Source organism: Arvicola amphibius, chromosome 12 (assembly GCF_903992535.2).
Source record: "Arvicola amphibius chromosome 12, mArvAmp1.2, whole genome shotgun sequence".
NCBI lineage: Eukaryota > Metazoa > Chordata > Mammalia > Rodentia > Cricetidae > Arvicola > Arvicola amphibius.
In genome coordinates, this window is record NC_052058.2 from 135,128,424 (window position 1) to 135,148,500 (window position 20,077).

The 20,077-nt window shown below is 43.8% G+C and overlaps 1 protein-coding gene across 1 annotated transcript in view; it reads right to left on the reverse strand.

Moving 5' to 3' along the window:
* The window catches only part of Herc2 (HECT and RLD domain containing E3 ubiquitin protein ligase 2), a 158,743-nt gene that overhangs the window by 17,329 nt on the left and 121,337 nt on the right, over positions 1-20,077 (reverse strand). The window contains 12 exon segments of the mRNA XM_038313420.1: positions 2,016-2,177; positions 2,573-2,750; positions 5,458-5,672; positions 6,589-6,787; positions 6,878-6,993; positions 7,498-7,653; positions 8,050-8,175; positions 8,669-8,787; positions 8,870-9,028; positions 9,449-9,580; positions 10,939-11,046; positions 16,024-16,177. Of these exon segments, the coding sequence (XP_038169348.1) occupies positions 2,016-2,177; positions 2,573-2,750; positions 5,458-5,672; positions 6,589-6,787; positions 6,878-6,993; positions 7,498-7,653; positions 8,050-8,175; positions 8,669-8,787; positions 8,870-9,028; positions 9,449-9,580; positions 10,939-11,046; positions 16,024-16,177 (1,824 nt within the window).

Here is a 20,077-nt window from a genome sequence, read left to right on the forward strand (position 1 = left end):
ACCTGGGGCACCGCGATTACAGCATAGGGAAAGCACACCTGGAGCACCGCGATTACAGCATAGGGAAAGCACACCTGGGGCACCGCGATTACAGCATAGGGAAAGCACACCTGGGGCACCGCGATTACAGCATAGGGAAAGCACACCTGGGGCACCGCGATTACAGCATAGGGAAAGCACACCTGGAGCACCGCGATTACAGCATAGGGAAAGCACACCTGGAGCACCGCGATTACAGCATAGGGAAAGCACACCTGGAGCACCGCGATTACAGCATAGGGAAAGCACACCTGGAGCACCGCGATTACAGCATAGGGAAAGCACACCTGGAGCACCGCGATTACAGCATAGGGAAAGCACACCTGGAGCACCGCGATTACAGCATAGGGAAAGCACACCTGGAGCACCGCGATTACAGCATAGGGAAAGCACACCTGGAGCACCGCGATTACAGCATAGGGAAAGCACACCTGGAGCACCGCGATTACAGCATAGGGAAAGCACACCTGGAGCACCGCGATTACAGCATAGGGAAAGCACACCTGGAGCACCGCGATTACAGCATAGGGAAAGCACACCTGGAGCACCGCGATTACAGCATAGGGAAAGCACACCTGGAGCACCGCGATTACAGCATAGGGAAAGCACACCTGGAGCACCGCGATTACAGCATAGGGAAAGCACACCTGGAGCACCGCGATTACAGCATAGGGAAAGCACACCTGGAGCACCGCGATTACAGCATAGGGAAAGCACACCTGGAGCACCGCGATTACAGCATAGGGAAAGCACACCTGGAGCACCGCGATTACAGCATAGGGAAAGCACACCTGGAGCACCGCGATTACAGCATAGGGAAAGCACACCTGGAGCACTGCGATTACATCATAGGGAAAGCACACCTGGAGCACTGCGATTACAGCATATACTGCTATGCAGCAATGTCTCACTGTGAATTTTCATTTTTAAAATTTAAACTAACTTAGACTGAAATCTAACAGCATTCTGAAATCAACAGCAGGTATACTGGGAAGTACAACTCCAAAACAAAAGCTATGTGGTTGAGCCCAGGACCTTCCTCATTTAAGGGCGGCTGATACAGAGCCCAGGACACCTGTGTCCCAGAACCTCTCTGCTCCTCATCTGTGCTCATCAGCAAGGGAGGGCACTGAGCACACACCCTAACTGTACACCACCACCACATTCACACACTGGGCACACACACCCTAACTGTACACCACCACCACATTCACACATTGGGCACACACACACTAACTGTACACCACCACCACATTCACACACTGGGCACACACCCTAACTGTACACCACCACCACATTCACACACTGGGCACACACCCTAACTGTACACCACCACCACATTCACACATTGGGCACACACACACTAACTGTACACCACCACCACATTCACACACTGGGCACACACACCCTAACTGTACACCACCACCACATTCACACACTGGGCACACACCCTAACTGCACACCACCACCACATTTACACATTGGGCACACACACACTAACTGTACACCACCACCACATTCACACACTGGGCACACACCCACTAACTGTACACCACTACCACATTCACACATTGGGCACACACACACTAACTGTACACCACCACCACATTCACACACTGGGCACACACACACTAACTGTACACCACCACCACATTCACACACTGGGCACACACCAGCTCCAGTCTATATCCTACATGAGATGGATGCGGCCCTACTGACACTGTAAACTGAGAGTGGAAGCAGGGTTAGCTCTACACCCCAAACCAATCTACAAACTAAATAAAACTACAGGCTCTTTGGAGCCCTATGGACTCCATGTCTTTCCCAAGTGGACACAAACGCACCTAAGGGATCCAAATGTCCCGGTCCCCTCACTCCCCTTGACTCCAGTGTACTCCCGCAATGAACAGGATGCTCCTGAGAAGCACACCGAAGGGAAAGCAAGAGGAGATCCGGGCCGAGCAGACAGGAAATACCTTCATGGGCACTTTGCAGCCGTCACTGCCTCCTCTGCCCAGCTTGCCGTAGTCTCCATCTCCCCAGGACCAGACAGTATCGTCATCAGTCAGGCAGAGCGTCTGGGCATCACCGCTGCCACAGGCAATGTCTATGACACGGTGGCCCTGCAGCGCTTCCACCTTCAGGAGAAAGGGGTGCAGAGTTCAGCCAACAGCACACAACGGAGATCACTGGGGAAAAGCTCAGTAACAGTGTTACCACTTTACAATGTTCAAGACGTCACAAAGACAAATTTGATAATTCTTTAAGAGAGAAGGGCATTCATCTATTTAACAAGATACATCTGAACTGTAGGTGGCAGGCATGCACCAGCATAACGGGTGTTCGTTCACTCCTTTATAAGGAATAGATATGTACCAAGACAGCTTACTTCCGTAAACAAGAAACCATGCTTCTCAATGGTGAGCCTATAACCACTGACCTGAAAACACAAACTGCCCCAACCCACTGCAGCCCTATAGCATGAGCAGATGCTTGAGCCTGGACCTGGCCTTCAAACCCAGGACCTTCTCACCAATTTGGGCTTCAGCTGGTCCTCGCTGTCGCTGTGCCCCAGGCGCCCGTATCGCCCTTTGCCCCAGGTGTAGAGGTCCCCAGCTGCGGTGACACAGGCACTGTGGGCTCCACCAGCAGCTACATCCACCACTTCGATTCCTCGCAGGGACTCAATGACACGAGGGCGGTCACAGGGACTGCAGAAGATAAATATGGCTGAAATATCTATTCCCACATATTTAAATTTTAAACATTTTGTTTGCACTTAAAAAATTTCAACATTTCTGGTTGCTACTTATTTCTTCAATGTGTGCCTCTAACTATTCCTTCTCAGTCAAGTGATTATTACATACATCAAGAAGAACCATCTAGAACTAAAATCACAATTTCATGATTTTCAATCTTCATTTACACAAAGTAGCAGAATGCCAGAAAGTAGGGTATTCACAACTTTGCACCAGGCCCATAAGCCAGAAAATGCTTTGTGTGTGGCTAGGTGTAGGAGTGGGGCACGGGGGTTACCTGGCCCTACTCAGTCTGCTCAAGATGCTATGACTACTGTGTTCTTTTTATACTGACTCACTTTCTTGAGCTGCTCCAATCTAAGAATTCTGGCATAAATGCCACTTGATCATACAGTATTATTCTTTTGCATACTGCTGGATGTGATTTCTTAAGAGATTAAGAATTTTTACAATGTATGTAGATGTAAGATACTGATTTGTATTTTCCTAAAAATGTCTGAGTCTAGTTTTAATAATCTTTAAGAAAATAAATGAGTTAATGTATAAGACTATAGCTTGTGGTTGAGAATCTGCCCAGCATCCTAAAGGCCCCAAACAACAACATCAACACAAGTTAGTGGTACACATCTGTAATGTCAGAGGCTTGCGGGAGGACCACAGGCCTGAGGCCACCCTGGGTTATTTTCAATAGCAAAAAAAAAGAAAAAAGAAAAAAAGGAGAATTCTCCTTCCTCTTCAGTGTTCTGAAAAAGTAGGTCACAATATAATATCTTATTTAAGTTTTAATAAATAAAGCTTGCCTAAAGATCAGATGGGCAAAGCTAAGCTACTACAGGTCAGGCAGTAGTGGCACACACCTTAAATCTCAAGATTTGGGAGACAGAGGCAGAAGGATCTCTGTGAGTTCAAGGCCACCCTGGGCTACACAAGATCACCACAGAAACAAATCCAGGTTGTGATGCCTCACACCTTTAATCCCAGTACTAGGGAGTCAAGCACCTTTAATCCCAGCACTAGAGGGAATATAAACTGAGAGGGGAAAGAGGCTTGGGCTGCTTAGTCCACAAGTCACTGTGGTAGGTTAATCAAACCCATCCCAGCTGCTTTTCAAGATTCCACTTTGGTGCAGTCCTTTTCCCTCTTTGTGTTTCTCTTGTGGGATTAAGATGACTGCACCTATTCCATTATGTACTCTAGCTCTAGATTCTCCGGCCTTTTTTCTAGAACATCCATGCGGGCACTAATTCCATACAATTTATTTTTCCTTTCTGTGAATGTATTTTTAATCTTTAGAACTTTTTCATTGGTCATTTAAATAATTTTTTGCTCTACTTAATAAACTTGAGCTTTTATGTGTTTACAACACGTGTGTGATTAAAATAAACTATCACTGTGGCATTTCTGAATCAATTTTGCTTGACTGTATTTGTTCTCATGTGGGTTGTTTGGGTTTGTTCTTCTGCATACCTGCAATTTTTGAGTGGATACAGGACACTGAAAGTTTACCTTGAAAAGGGTTTATTTCTATTCATAAAAATAATTGAGCTTTGATTTTTATTATTTATAAAAATGATTTCAGTTTTTAAGTTTTGGTGGAAGAACCATAGCCAACAGTAAATGATTCATTTTCCCCCTGCTAATGTACGATTACATATTTATTGTTATATATGAGTGTTTTGCTTGCAGGCAATTGTAGCATATACATGCAGTGCCCACAGAGGTCACAGCGTTCCCTGGAATCACAGTTACTGATGGTTGTGTGCCTCCCAACAAGGGCGCTGGGAACCGAGCCCAAGCTATAAGTGCTCCTAAGCCATCTCTCTGGCCCTTAGTTAGTACTATTTGTACTCTAACCGCATATGAATGGCAAGGTTTCTGGGAGCTCTGTCTCCTCTCTGTGAGTACCAGGAATGTTTCTTGCAATCATTTGCAGTGTTGGTTCTTAGGCTGCATATCGGATTGCCTTACTGGGCTCTCTAGATCTCTGGGGTCTCCTCCTACCGCTCTCACCTGCTCTGAGCTACTCTGGGCCTCCTTACATCTCCAGTTCTGTCACCAGTTGCCAGGGTCTCCTTCCTACTGCGGTGTGGAAACATCTACAGATGACCTACTGGGGTAACTCTCTGAACGTGCCTTGCTTATTTTCTATTCTCAGGGAGTTTTATATTGTTGCCCCCTATTCAGTGTGTTTGGGGCTGCTGTTTATTTTGCCTGGTGATTTTAGTTATTTCTAAGCTACATCTCCACTTCCACTTTGGAAGTAGAAGCATTAAGTTTTTCATAACAACTAAGTCTGGTTCCTTCCCATCACTTGTGCTATTTCTTCTACACTTACAATCTTGGAATCATGCAACAATACACACAATGCCCGATGTGATTCCGTCGACAGTAGCAAGGTGAAGGACAGAAAGACGTTTATTAATTGTCAAATTTGTAAATAAAAACCTCAAGACTTACTGCTTCCCTATCAGTTCAGGAAGCACACGGGTAAGCTCATGTAGAGTGACCTGTAGACCTGTTTCTGACAAATAAGTCATTAACACCATCATCTAACTCGAGCAGGTTATTCCAAGGGTTCCAAAAGGCAAAGATCAACACACGGTATCATCACAAAAACAAACCAAAGAAAACATACTAAAAATGATATTTTCACATATACCTTCTGTTGCCATGCCCCAACTTCCCATCTTCTGCCTCACCCCACGAATAAACTTCTCCTTCTGAAGAGAGAGCAAGGCAGTGCTTTCCTCCCGAGTTCACAGCGACCTTCTTAATGAACACGTGCTGGATGGACTCCAGCAATGTCGGCGTAGACACTGACTCTGTCCCTCCAACCCCCAGTCTGCCACCAGCACCGTAGCCAGTAGCATAGAGCTGAAATGAGAAAGCATAAATATTCCTGCATTTAGTAATCACCCCCAAAGAGTTAGCACTTTGTACATTTTTTACACCAGAGAACATTTTAACTTAAAATTAAAAATTATGGGAAACTTTAAGATTTTCTATATCATTATGGTTTGGAGTATTCTCCAAATGTCTACGTGTAAAAACTTTGGTCCCTAAGGTAGTACTACTGAGAGTTGATGGTGGGGATTTTGAGATGAGGCCTCTTGGAAGGAAATCCTGTAGGTTACTGGTGGTAAGTCCATAAAGGTAGCATAATAACTGCAGGCTGTGCTCCCTTCCCCCATCCAATGCTTTATCTCAATTTCTAACTATAAGGATAGAGCTCCAGCCGGGCAGTGGTGGCGCACGCCTTTAATCCTAGCACTCAGGAGGCAGAGGCAGGCGGATCTCTGTGAGTTCGAGACCAGCCTGGTCTACAAGAGCTAGTTCCAGGACAGGCTCCAAAACCACAGAGAAACCCTGTCTCGAAAAATAAAAAAAAAAAAAAAAAAAGGATAGAGCTCCTTTCCTCTCATCTAAAAGGAAAAATTATAAGCAGGCAAACTGAAGAGGAACAAAGATTCACGTGAAGATCACAGATATCTACAGAGACTCATGAGCTGCACTACAGAGAGACGACTGACAGGCATCACATGTTTATGATTTTTAAAAGAAATACAGCTAACAGATGTAGTGTACTTCAAAATAAAAATACGTATAAAGTAGTTAAAATACACCTAAAGATTATACAGAAATATGGAAGACCACTACCTGCTTTTAGTATATCATAAACATTCTTCAGATAGTAAACACAAGTCCTTACACACAAAAAAAGAAACAAAATATCTACCCCTAATGTTCTCAATCTTAATGACAGCAGAACACAAAAACATCACACCCTTACCTTCCCATCGGCAGTCACAGCAAACAGTGTCTGCTCTCCTCCAATTAACTGCACTGGTCTGAGAGTGGCCAGTGCTTCACACGGAGTGGGGACTTTGACTTTCGCACCTTCAATCCCTCCAAGCTGCCCCCGATGATTATGCCCCCACCCATAAATGGTTCCACTGCCACCAGCAGAGAGAGTCCAATCATCCGGTCGCCTACAAGTAGCATTAAAAGAACATCTGATGTTAGAAAGCCCTTTTTACACAAACGCTTACATACAATGCTGTCTCTTGGTTCTGAAATACCTGTTCATCCACTGCACAAGCTGTTCATCCTGCTCTCTTTTAAAGATGCTGTGGCTTTCATGGAGAACATCCATGCTTTCGCTGTCTGCCATTAACTCGCGGATTTTCTTAGCGACCTAGAAAGCATTATCATGAGATTATGAACCAAACAAATGAGCTGGGTGTGGTGACTCATGACTCATGGGTGAGGCAGAGCAGAAATTTAAGGGCGCCTGGACTATTTAGAGAGGTGCAGCCTAGGATTCAGTATGAGACCTTGACTTTCTTCCTTGCCAAAGGATAAAACACAATTAAGGTAAGAAAACAGGAGGAAGCTCTAAATAGAAGTACGACAATATACCAACAGCAGCATCATAATTTTATACTCAGTATGAAAAATCAGTTATTACCACATCAACTCTGAGAAGGTAAAAATCCATACCATATCACTAAATGTTAGTAACTTTGCTAAAAACTAATGTTAATTGGAAATTCATGTGTTATAGTGTCTGTTTTTAATCTATGAGTTTTTTATGGTATTTTTTAGCAAAATAAATTATGGCCTATTATACTGGCATCTTTTTCATTATATTCATATCTCAAAAGCAATTCCAAAAATAAAATAAGTTTATTTTTTTTACCTCATCAAGAAACAGACGAGGCAATGGGGTTCGTTTGTCCAGGGCCACAGCAACACGGGAGGCCATGCAATATCTTCGGAACCAAGCCCACTTATGGGTCTCAGCACAGCAAGGGAGTGTGTCTAACTCCAGGTCACAGGCAAGAGCTACTAGCACCTGCAGTCAGTAAAGTTTGGAAACAGAGGAATACTCAGAAACACAGCTAATGTTTGAGCAAAGGCCACTGGCTGCCACCCCAAGATTTGAGGACGCTTCCTCGAGCGAGTTTCTAGGAGTACAACAGCTTCTGGAGACCAACAACACACACAGCATGCACTAACTATTACCGTCTGCATGTCTCAAAGCATGCTAACGTGAGAACACAGCTTATGAAACGAAGGCTCTGATCCCAGAACCACTTCTTGGGATATATTTTATATTATTGCTATTACTGCAATAATAATCAGGACTGCTCCCAAAGAGTTCTACAACGGAGTACTACCATAACAGCCCCCGTGGCTCTCCCAGCAAACGAGCTATGAACTACCACTTTAAAAATAAGCCAAACGCTACCTTAAAGAATGGGCTATGGAGCAACTGTTTGCCGCCTCTTACAATAGGATCTTCATATTCAAACTGCCTTTGCAGAGCTTCTGGAAGGCCTTTCACCAAAGCAGCAAGAGCACTGCCTGTAAAGCTCTTAAAAGCAACAAAACAGTATTTTATTATAGAAATCCATAATGCAGGGGAGCCCCCAGATTTGTTTCGTTCCTATAAGTAAAGGGTTTTATATTCCCTAAGGAAAAAAAAATGAGCATCTAAATTCTCAATTAGAAAAAAGTATGTCTACAATGAAAAGGAAGTGTCAGCATTCTTCTCCTATGGTTAGAAACAACCAGCATGGAACCATCTCATACAGTACAACAAAAGGGATGTGGGCAGTCCAGCCTGTAAAGTCTAACACAGACCTATACTCATAGGGTCAATACATATACACAGACATTAAAATAGAAATCAGCCCAGCTTGAACTTAGCATATTCGGTAGCATGAGAAGAAGCCTGCATGTAACAAAAGGTCCCTGACACTTGGACAGACTTCCCAATCCTTCTTGCTGGTTCAGAGGTTTTAATGATTAAAGCAGCACATTTATCCGAAAAGGGTCAAAGGTCTAGAAAGCATAATGCTTCATACCAAAGCTCGTGTTTCCCCATCGTTTTCTCCCAGGAGCCTGTTTATGTTAATCGACTGCCCAAATTCTGTGGTGAGCAGTCTCCTCAGTCTCTGAAGAGCCCACATCCTGTGGCTGGCCGCTGAAACAACAGGCAGGGAAGGTTAGAAGTTGAACTGTCTTCTACCCAGGTAAACAGACATGACCAAGGAGGTTCCACTCACCTAGGGCACTCAGCTGAGCACACGCAGCCAGAGAGGCAGCAAGGCGAGGGACAATGCTTCTGTTGGAAGTGAGATTAAGTCGGAAGTCCAAGAGACAGGTCACTAGGTCCATGGATGGACAGGAGAGGACACAGCGGTCGGAGAGGAGGTCCTTAGGGCCTGTGAAGAAGTCCTGAAAATGTCCCTATGTGATATCATGCGGTCACCTCCTATGGATAAACTCTCAAACTCAACTCCCAGCTGGAACACAGTGGGGAGTAAGTCCACAGCCCTGTCTAAGTCACTTACATAAGCCAACCATTTTGCTCATTGGTTGCTTGGTTTCCCCCCTGTATTGGGGACTGAACTTAGGACTTGTGTGTGCTTTGCAAGCATCTCAACCCTGAGCCATGCTCTTCAAATTGAAATGCAACCGTGAACCAAAAGCACCCTGACAAATAGATGGCGCAGGTGGTTCTTTGTCTGACTCTCCCCAGGCAGATAGCAGCAGCCAGTCCTTAAGTCACGGAGTGAAGTGTGCATAGTTCACTGGCTTGGGCAATAATCACAGCAAGAGGTTAATGACTACAGCCCTCTTACCTGCGGCTGGCATGATGGGATAGACAGTGAAGCGCCAGCCCCACCCATTCACAGACCCATCACTGATAAACTTCCACTTCAGCTCATCACCAGGGATGCGCAGCTCACTGGACCAGTCAGACCATTCTCGACCTAGCAGAGTAAAGTACACCCTGGAGTTAGGATAATGCTATCATCTAACCAAAAAAACTTCTCAGAAGCAAAGCAAAGATGTTCACACCAGGTCAGGTCAGCTGGCTCCTCAGCCCAAGACCACCCAAGCTCCTGTTCACCATAGTCAAGGACACTCTACCTCCTAGAGATTTCTATTCAGCCTCTGGAAAGCCTGGGGGCACATACAAGTGCATTGCCCCACAGAAACACCTACCACATGGGGAAATGACTGTACATACAACTAGGATACAATGTGTCAACCGCAGGGAGGGCAAGCCCACAACGAGGTAGGTTCTGGGACACTTCTGAGTAAGGCAGAAAGAGCTAAAATTCCCACAAAAGGCAAATGTAAATAATCCAGCATGGCCAAGACAGGCAGTACTCAAGAAATGTGTGGAGCGGCCTGGTCAGATCCAAGGGTCTGTGGAGCTACGTCACAGCCTGTGCAAAAAAACCAGGAAATACTGGGCAACTTAATGCTGCAGACCATGAGGCAGCTGCATGGACACAGCCTGCTGGACTTCCTTCTCAAAGCAGAGAGATCCAGTACAACTAATAATACTCTGAGAAATATTTTGACAGACATTTGCCAAAATGTCAAAAAAACCATGTCTATCATCCCTGTGCCACATTAGCCCAAGGACTACATATACTCTGAGTGGTAAGACAGAGGCCACACGTAGGCCACAAAACCTCAAGCATTTACATACTTAGTCTTTCACAGGGAAATTTCTCCCCTGTATAAAAGAGGATGTCACTTAGTGGTTGAGTGCTAGCTACCATGCACAAGACCTTGAGTTCAATACACAGCATAGGGAGGTGTGAACGCGCGCGCACACACACACACACACATACACGCACACACACGCGCACACACACACCATCACCACCACCATTAAAAAGGCCTGAAAAGAGATACATATCCTTGCATCAACAATTCTAAACTGCTCAAAGTTTTTAGAGCACTGAGTTTATTAGACCCTCTTGCTGACTTCATGGAGCTCAGCAGAGCAGACGAGACCACACAGCACGCCTCCCATCCACCACACACCCTGCCCACCATGCAGACACGGTACTCCATGAGTCCTGCCCTCACTGACATCAGTGCTACACGGGCTTCAGTATTCTCACACGAGACACTCAACAACCCCTCTGCAGTGGTACACAGCACATACTGCACAGGTCAGATCTTATTTCAAAGTACTGAAAAGAGGAAAATCAAACCTAGTGTTTTACAACTCATTATCTCAGAGTTCCCATGGAATGGGGTATCGGGGTCCTGCCTTGTGCGATGGGGCACTGGTAAGAACTGTCCCTACTTGCCCTCCCTTCTTCACCTGACCGCACGGACACAATCCTGTTGACACCATCCATGACAGTGAGAGGATCGTGGCGCCTCTCTGTGGAGCACTGCCGGTCAAACTCCACCCTGAGTCCTTCCGCACCTGGAGTATAAGCAAGCAGAAAACACAGTGGAGACTCCAGAGAGCAAGTAAAAGTCACAGTTCAGTAAGCACGACAAGTGAGACCAAAACCACAGTTAGGGGCTGACAAAGAACCAACACCAAAATCACAGCCTAAGCCTGATCAGTTTCCCCATCATTTGCCCAACAAGAGGCTCTGCCCATGGACTAGTGGGCTGGAAAACCACCCATTTGGTCAAACCGTTCTGGCTAGTCTCTCATCTCCAAGCAAGCTCCCATGTTGCATCTATCATCTGAACAAGCTTATAGCACATTATGAAGTCTGGAAGAGGTGGTAAGGGTAATCCTGAATGACCCCTAAGTCTGTGAGTTATAGACAGACTGAGCCCCCCTATTTGGTACTATGTGAGGTAAAGCAATCTTTGAGAACTGGGAGGAGCCTTGTGAGAGGCCCTTAAGCCATTAGGGATGTGCTCACAAAAAGGATCATGGGACTCTGGCTCCTTCCTGTCTGTCTCTTTGCTTCTTGGCTATGAGGTGAGTGATTTGTGTTCCACCCCCTGCATGGATTGCTGTGACATGCTGTCTTGTGCTAACTGACCATGGGCTGCAACCTCCATAACTGGAAGGCAGAATGAACCCTTACTTTCTGTAAGCTCATAATGTCAAGCATGTTGCTATCGTGATGGAAAGGTAACTAACAATACTGTGTTGTGGGAATTTCTGACTTACAGCAAAGCTGATATAAGCTCTGGGTTGACACCTGAAATAAGGACAGACGTGTGGCACTGCACCCTTAATCTTTTGGGTGTTCTAGTAGTGGCAGAACTGAGCTCAGCCGTGGGATGCCAGCTGGTGTTCACTCAGAATTGCTTAGTGTAAAATACCACATTATCTGCTGTCCAAAGCCCTGTGAGAACAATCAGGGGAGACTCTAGTGAGGGCATGGAGCAAAGGAGAAAGCAGTGACCTTGGGCAGGACTTTGGATCACATCTAGTTAAGAGACTGACTGTGCAGTTCTTCAAGGATGCCTGAGAGCTCTGACTAGTTTTAAAGACTGGATTTGGATGTTGTATGAAGGGAGTAAGAAGTAAGGAGTGGGTGAAAAACATACTATACTAGACTGACCCATGTGGCATGGAGTTACTAAGAAATTATTTGGAACATGCTTTTGGTTGGTAGATGGGAATGAAGTGAGAAACAGGTAAGAGGATTTCTCTCTTAAGATAACTGCTAGGTAGAAATAGTTCTTGTTTCTATTGCATGTATGTGAGCAGTATGTGTGTATGCATGCGTATGTGTGAGCAGTATGCGTGTATGTGTGAACAGTATGTGTGTGTGTGACCAGTATGCGTGTATATGTGTGTATGAATGTGTATATGTGTGTGTGAGTGTGTCTATGTGAATAGTATGTGTGTATGTGTGGGCAGTATGTGTGTATATGTGTGTATGTATGCATATATGCATGTGTGTATATGTGAACAGTATGTGTGTATGTTGGTGTGTATGTGTGGGCAGTATGTGTGTATATGTGTGTATGTATGCATATATACATGTGTGTAGCTCTAGATGTCCTGAACCCATTCTGCAGACCAGGCCGGCCTTAAACTCACAGAGATCTGCCTGCCACCAATATAACCCATCATTTTAAGACAAAGTCTCACTCTGTAGTCCTCGCTGGCCTGGAACTCACAGGATTTACAGGCCTGCCTCTACCTCCTCTGTGCTGGGATTAAAGGCTTATGCTACCATGAACAGCTCTGTTTTTAAACTTTATCATGAAAGTACAACAGATTAAAATAAAAATAAAACTAGATAAAAATTGTTTCTAAACCCTACCTCATTCTTAAGTTCAAGATAATGAACTGCACATGAAAAATGAACAAAATAAAAGTATTAAAACATTTTTAGAAAAACCCAAAGTTTGGAGTCAGTCATACCCAAACAGCAAATGAATGCAGGCCAGAAAGGTTCCACAAACCACCAAGAATTGCCACCATCATCTCAAAACAATAGAAAGACACAAGACAGCAAGGAGCAAAATCAGGTAAAAAATTAGGAAAACCAAAAAAAAAAAAAAGTAAGTGCTAAAACTCACAAATAACTTACAATAAGAATTTTCCCAAATGAAGACTTAAACTAGAAAAAGCCGACTCAGCACAATATGGTGCTGCTAAATCCGAGAGAAGGGGTCGGAGGTAGACATATAAGGAAGGAAGTGTCAAACCCAAGACCCCAACACACAGACATCACCCGCCCTGGGAAGAAAACTAAGTTAGGGCGGAGCATCACAAACTGATTCAAGGACCATGAGGAACTAAAGAACACACCTCTATCTGAGAATATCACCTGGAATGACTGCAGGATCTATATCCTCCAGTACTTTACTGCAGAAAGCACAACGATTTAAATGAGGAAACAGTAAGCTCACACTTTGAGAGATGAATAAGTCAACCAAGAATTAACAGCAGAAAAGCAACCTTCCCAGTTCAAGTGTCAAAACAACAGTGCACCAGGCTGAGCCAGGGACCTACAGAGGAATTTACTGCATGCTCAGACAAAAGGCTAAGGGAGGAACATTTGACGCAGTAAAGTTAAGGCTATTGAACAACTAAAACAGGCAGTGCAGTATCTCTAAGAGTTTCTGCGGCAGATAAGAGCTCAGACCAAGGCTAGTGAGATCTGAAGAAGATTCTGTCAAATGGTGTTTCTAGTGACTAACCTTCGTAGTGACAGAATTAATATCCCGAGTCTGTTCTGGTCAGGATCCCACATAAAAAAGAGATGCAGATGTGATGGAACAAGGCTAACAGAGTCCACAGGAAAGTCAGACTGTGTCCATCTACCCATCTGGCTCATTCCTGTCACCAAAAATGTCTACAATGACAACACAGTAGCAATAACTCTCTTAGCACCAAACTGTGAGCTTGAAACCACAGCCAATCCTAAGTGGAAGGCAGAACATACAAGACAACCCTAGAACTATCTGCTACTAAAGACTGCATGGGAGCTAGCAACAGACCAGCAAAACAACTCTGGCGGCCGCACTGTCTAGAGATGTGTTAATGACGTAAACATACAAACACTACATGGGGCACTTGGAGAAACGACAGGGAAAGGATTCACTCCCTTAAAACATGGTAAACACAAGAGGGAAAAAAATCAAGTCTGTATCCTGCCTTTCTCGTAGACAGTTTCCCTAGGTAGCAAACTAAAAAGCTAAAAACTAAAGTATTCAAGTTGAGAAGGAAGCAGTTCAGTCAACAGCACTACTTCACAACCTCCAATGGAGCAATAACCTTGGTGCTGAGCAGCAACAGCAGCTGATGCTCTAAGATGTGCAGATCCAGGTGCATGACTGACACTCTAAGATGTGCAGATACAGGTGCATTACTGAGGCTCTGAGATGTGCAGATACGGGTGCATGACTGACTCTCTAAGATGTGCAGATACAGGTTCATGACTGACTCTCTAAGATGTGCAGATACAGGTGCATGACTGACTCTCTAAGATGTGCAGATACAGGTTCATGACTGACTCTCTAAGATGTGCAGATACAGGTGCATGACTGACTCTCTGAGATGTGCAGATACAGGTGCATGACTGACTCTCTAAAATGTGCAGCTACAGGTGCATGACTGACGCTCTGAGATGTGTAGATACAGGTGCATGACTGGCTCTCTAAGATGTGCAGATACAGGTGTATGACTGACTCTCTGAGATGTGCAGATACAGGTGCATGACTGACTCTCTAAGATGTACAGATACAGGTGCATGACTGACTCTCTAAGATGTACAGATACAGGTGCATGACTTACACTCTGAGATGTGCAGATACAGGTGCATGACTGGCTCTCTAAGATGTGCAGATACGGGTGCATGACTGACGCTCTGAAATATGAAGAATCGGGTGCATTACTGACTCTCTAAGATGTGCAGATACTGGTGCATGACTGAAGCTCTGAGATGTGCAGATACAGGTGCATTAATGAGGCTGGTAAAAACCAACAAGAAAGCTTGCCAAGTGATGAGCCAATGGCATCCTGAATCAGAAGGACCAGGCTGAGGAACATGCTGAATTGTGGGAGTGTTCAAAAACAGAGTTGGTCTAAGGAAGGTAAGTTAAGCCACCTGAAGCCTCACCAGAGAAGTCATGTAGCAGGTGAAAGGAAGGAGTGGAGGGGGGAGGAGAAAATGAAAATGTACTATCGAGGAACAGAGCCTGTTGGAATTGTACATCAGAAGTGCTAAACACCAGGATAACTCATGTCACAAGATGTGGGCATTGCTTCTAAAAAGCTGGTCAGTAGACTTCAAATGTAGGTCTTAGGGAAAGGGCATTCATCTAACAGCTGACAAGATGAAGTTTATTTGGTGCATGTTGTAGCCAGCTGCAGCTATCAACCTGGCACAGCCTGGAGTCAGCAGAGGACCTGCCAGGTCAGATTGGCCTGACTGATGGTTGCTGCGAGAGGCCCAGCCCACTGCAGACAGCACAAAAGAGCTGTGGGTAGAAGCCTTGCACTTCTCCACTGTAGCCAAGTGTCAGTGTGTGTACCAGAGTGAGCTGCTATGCGCTGTGTCCACTGAAAATGCCTAGAAACAATGACACAGCAGCCAGGTCTAGCTGCATGAGAAAGCTAGCTGAGTAGGAGCTAATGAGCAACACAGTGAGCGCCATCGCTCCATGGATTCTGTTCCAACTTCCCTCAATACGGACTGGAACCTGGAGGTAAAAGCCAAATAAGCTCGCTCTCTCTCTTTTTTTTAATCTCAAGCTACTTTTGGTAACAGTGCTTATCACAGCAACAGGAAGAAAACTAATATAGTGCAGCTTCTGTGTTGCATTTTATTTGACAAAGATTGCAGAAAAAGATCTGAAATGATCCTATTTCTTATTTTTGACAAGAGGGAAATGGTTGCCCCTGTGGAGGAAGCTGTACAGCAAGCCTTCCACAGACAGGGGACTTCACAGCCATCCCAGGTGGTCCACGTACCTGGAATCTTCACCGTGCCACTGGTGGAAGTGTCGTCTGTGTAGGGGTGGCTGCTCTCGACCACGACAGGCTGGGAGGAAAGGCGGCCACTCTGGGAATCTGTAGCCACATCTTCTAACTCAGTCACACAGAGCTCCAACAACATGTCTGCCACCTAGGAAAGACCCAAGAAATGAGCTGATGCTGCCCCTGGGTCATGCAGGCCCTACGCATGCTCATCTTGCTCTCTGCTTTCTACAGGGACAGGGTGGCAGAGTGGAAGACTTGGAGTTCATACAGAGTTAAGGGGCTGGGAAAATGGTTCAATAACATGTAAGCATGCAGACCTGAGATCAGTTCCCTCGATTCCATGTACAAGCCAGGTTATGGCAATGCACATCTGCATTTATTGCGCCTAGGAAGTAAAGGCAGGCTGTCCTGCCTTTCCAGCCAATTACTGTGCTCTGGGTCCACTGACAGACGGCATCTCAAAAAACAAAGTATAAGAGTATATGAGGGTGGTGGTGCACGCCTTTAATCCTAGCACTAGGAAGGATGAGGCAGGTAGATCTCTGTGAGTTCAAGGCCAGCCTGGTCTATAAGAGCTAGTTCCAGGAAAAAAGAGTAATGGATGAAGACACCTGACATTGACTTCAGGCTTCAACACACACACACACACACACACACACACACACACACACACACACACACACACAAGCACCAGAGAAAAAAAGAAGGAAAAAGCCATCAAACATGAAAAAATGATTCAAGACTTGAAAACCAAAATAGAGACAACAACAACAAAAAAAAAAATCACAAACCAAGGAAATTCTGGAAATGGAAATTATGGGTAAATGATCAGGAGCCAGAAATGCAAGCATAAATAAAGAATCCCAGGTGTTGAACATACAATAGAGGAAATAGATTTGTTGGTGAAAGAAAACATTAGCTCTAATCCCAGCACTCGGGAGGCAGAGGCAGGCGGATCTCTGAGTTCGAGGCCAGCCTGGTCTACAAGAGCTAGCTCCAGGACAGGCTCTAGAAACTATAGGGAAACCCTGTCTCGAAAAACCAAAAAAAAAAAAAAAAAAAAAAAACATTAGCTCTAACAAAAGCTTAACATAAAACATCCAAGAGATATGACACAACATGAAAAGACCAAACCCAAGAATAATAGGGATAGAAGAAGGAGAACTCCAACTAAAAGGCACAGAAAATATATTCAACAAAATCAAAGAAAAAAACTTTCCCAACCTAAAGAAGAATATCCCTATGAAAGTACAAGAAGCTGACAGAACACGAAATAGACTGGAACAAAAAAAAAAAAACAAGTCCCCTTGCTACATAATAATAAAAATACTAAACATACAGAATAAAAAAAGAATATTAAGAGCTGCGAAGGAAAAAGATCAAGTAACATATAAAGACAGACCTACTAGAATTACACCTGACTTCTCAAGGAAACAAAAGAAAGCCAGAACGTACTGGCAAGTCTTATGCAGACATTAAGAGACCACAGGTGCCAGCCCAGACTACTATACTCAGCAAAGCTTTCAATCACTATCGATGGAGAAAACAAGATATTCCATAACAGAACCAGATTTAACCAATACCTAGCCACAAATCCAGCCCTACAAAAAATACTAGAGGGAAAACTCCAACACAGCTACACCCACAAAAACACTGGCAATAGATGATCTCACAGCAGTACACCTCAAAGAAGGAAAAAATATACACAATAACATCACCAACAACAAAAACTAAAATGACAGGAACTAGCAATCACTGGTCATTAATATCCCTTAATATAAATGGAATCAACTCACCTATAAAAAGACACAAGAACAGACTCGATATGAAAACAGAATCAATCCTTCAGCTGCATACAAGAAATACACCTGAACCTCAAAGGTAGACATCACCTCAGAGTAAAGGGTTGGGAAAAAATTTTCCAAGAAGTTGGTGTAGCTATCCTAATATCTAACAAAACAGACTTTGATGTGGGATTCCCTTCTGTCTATCTCTTGAATATCCCTTGAATATCATTGGTTAATAAAGGAACTGCTTTGGGCCTATAGCAGAGCTATAGGGGAACAGAGCTAGGTGGGGAAAACTAAACAGAATGCTGGGAGAAAGAAGGTGGAGTCAGAGAGAAGCTATGGAGCCACTGGAGACAGACACTGGAACTTTACATGGTAAGCTACAGTCTCATGGCAATACAGAGATTAATAGAAAAGGGTTAAATTAAGATGTAAGAGTTAGCCAATAAGAAGCTAGAACTAATGGGCCAAGCAGTGATTTAATTAATACAGTTTCTATGTGATTATTTCAAGACTGAGCAGCCGGGAACTAACTAGTGACATTCTTCAACAAGACTTCAAACTAAAATCAATTAAAAGAGACAAGGAAAGATAGTTCATATTTGTCAAAGGAAAAAATCCATCAAGAGGAAATCTCAATACTGAACATCTATGCCCCAAATACAAGGGCATCCCCATATGTAAAAGAGACATTACTAAAGCTTAAATCACACATCAAGCCCCACACACTAATAGTGGGAGACTTCGACACCCCACTCTCACCACTGGACAGGTCTGCCAGACAGAAACTTAACAGAGAAATAAGGGAACTAACAGATGGACATAACAGACATTTATTGAATATTCCATACAAACATAAAAGAATATATCATGGAACCTTCTCAAAACTTGATCACATACTCAGTAACAAAGCAAACCTCAATAGATACAAAAAAACATTTGAATAACCCTATGCATCTTATTGGATCACCATGGTTTAAAATTAGAATTCAACAGCAACACTAATTTCAGAAATCCCACAAACACATGGAAATTGAACAGTGTTCAGCTGAATCACCAATGGGTCAAGGAAGAAATAAAGAAATTAAAGACTTTCTAATATTTAATGAAAATGACCACACAACATACCCAAACTTAAGGGAAAAATGAAAGCAGTGTTAAGAGGAAAGTTCACAGCACTAAATGCCTACGTGAAGAAGCTGGAAAAATCCCACACTAGTGAATTAACAGAACATTTGAAAACGTTAGAACAAAAAGAAGCAAACTCATCCAGGAGGACTAGATGGCAGGAAATAATCAAATTGAGAGCCGAAATAAACTACATAGTAACAAATAAAACAATACAAAGAATCAATGAAAGTTGGTCTTTCAAGGAAATCAACAAAATAGACAAGCCTTCATCCAAACTAACCAAAAGGTAGAGAGAATAACCAAATTAACAAAATCAGAAATGAAACAGACTTGGAGGAAATCCAGAAAATCATCATAAAGCCAGCCACATAGAAGAGAAAGTGGGAAGTACACTTGAACACATTGGCACAGGAGACCACTTCCTAAATAAAACTCCAGTAGCACAGACACTGAGAGAAACAATTAATAAATGGAACCTCCTGAAACTGAGAAGCTTCTGTAAAGAAAAGGACACAGTCAACAAGACAAAGCAGCAGCCTACAGAATGGGAAAAGATCTTTACCAACTCTACATTGGACAGAGGGTTCATTTCCAAAATATACAAAAAAAACCTCAAGAAACTTGACATCAAAAGAATATAAAAAAAAAAAGGAAGGGGTACAGACCTAAACAGAGAACTCTCAACAGATGAATCTAAAATGGCCAAGATTCCATTCTATACCTGTAAGAATGGCAGAGATCAAAACAAAATAAAATAAAACAAAACAAAACAACAAAAAAAAAACCTGATGACAACTTATGCTGGAGAGGATGTGGGGTAAAGGGAACACTCCTGCATTGCTGGTGGGAGTACAAACTTGTACAACCCCTTTGGAAATAAGTATGGTGATTTCTCAGATAATTAGGAAACAATCTACCTCAAGACCCAGCAATACCACTTTTGGGTATATGCAAAAAGGATGCTCAATCGTATCAAAAGGACATGTGCTCAACTATGTTCATAGCAGCATTGTTTGTCATAGCCCGAATCTGAAAACAACCTAGAAGCTCCTCAACCTAAGAATGGGTAATGAAAATGAAAATGGAGTACAATGGAGTACTACACAGTGGTTAAGAAAAATAAT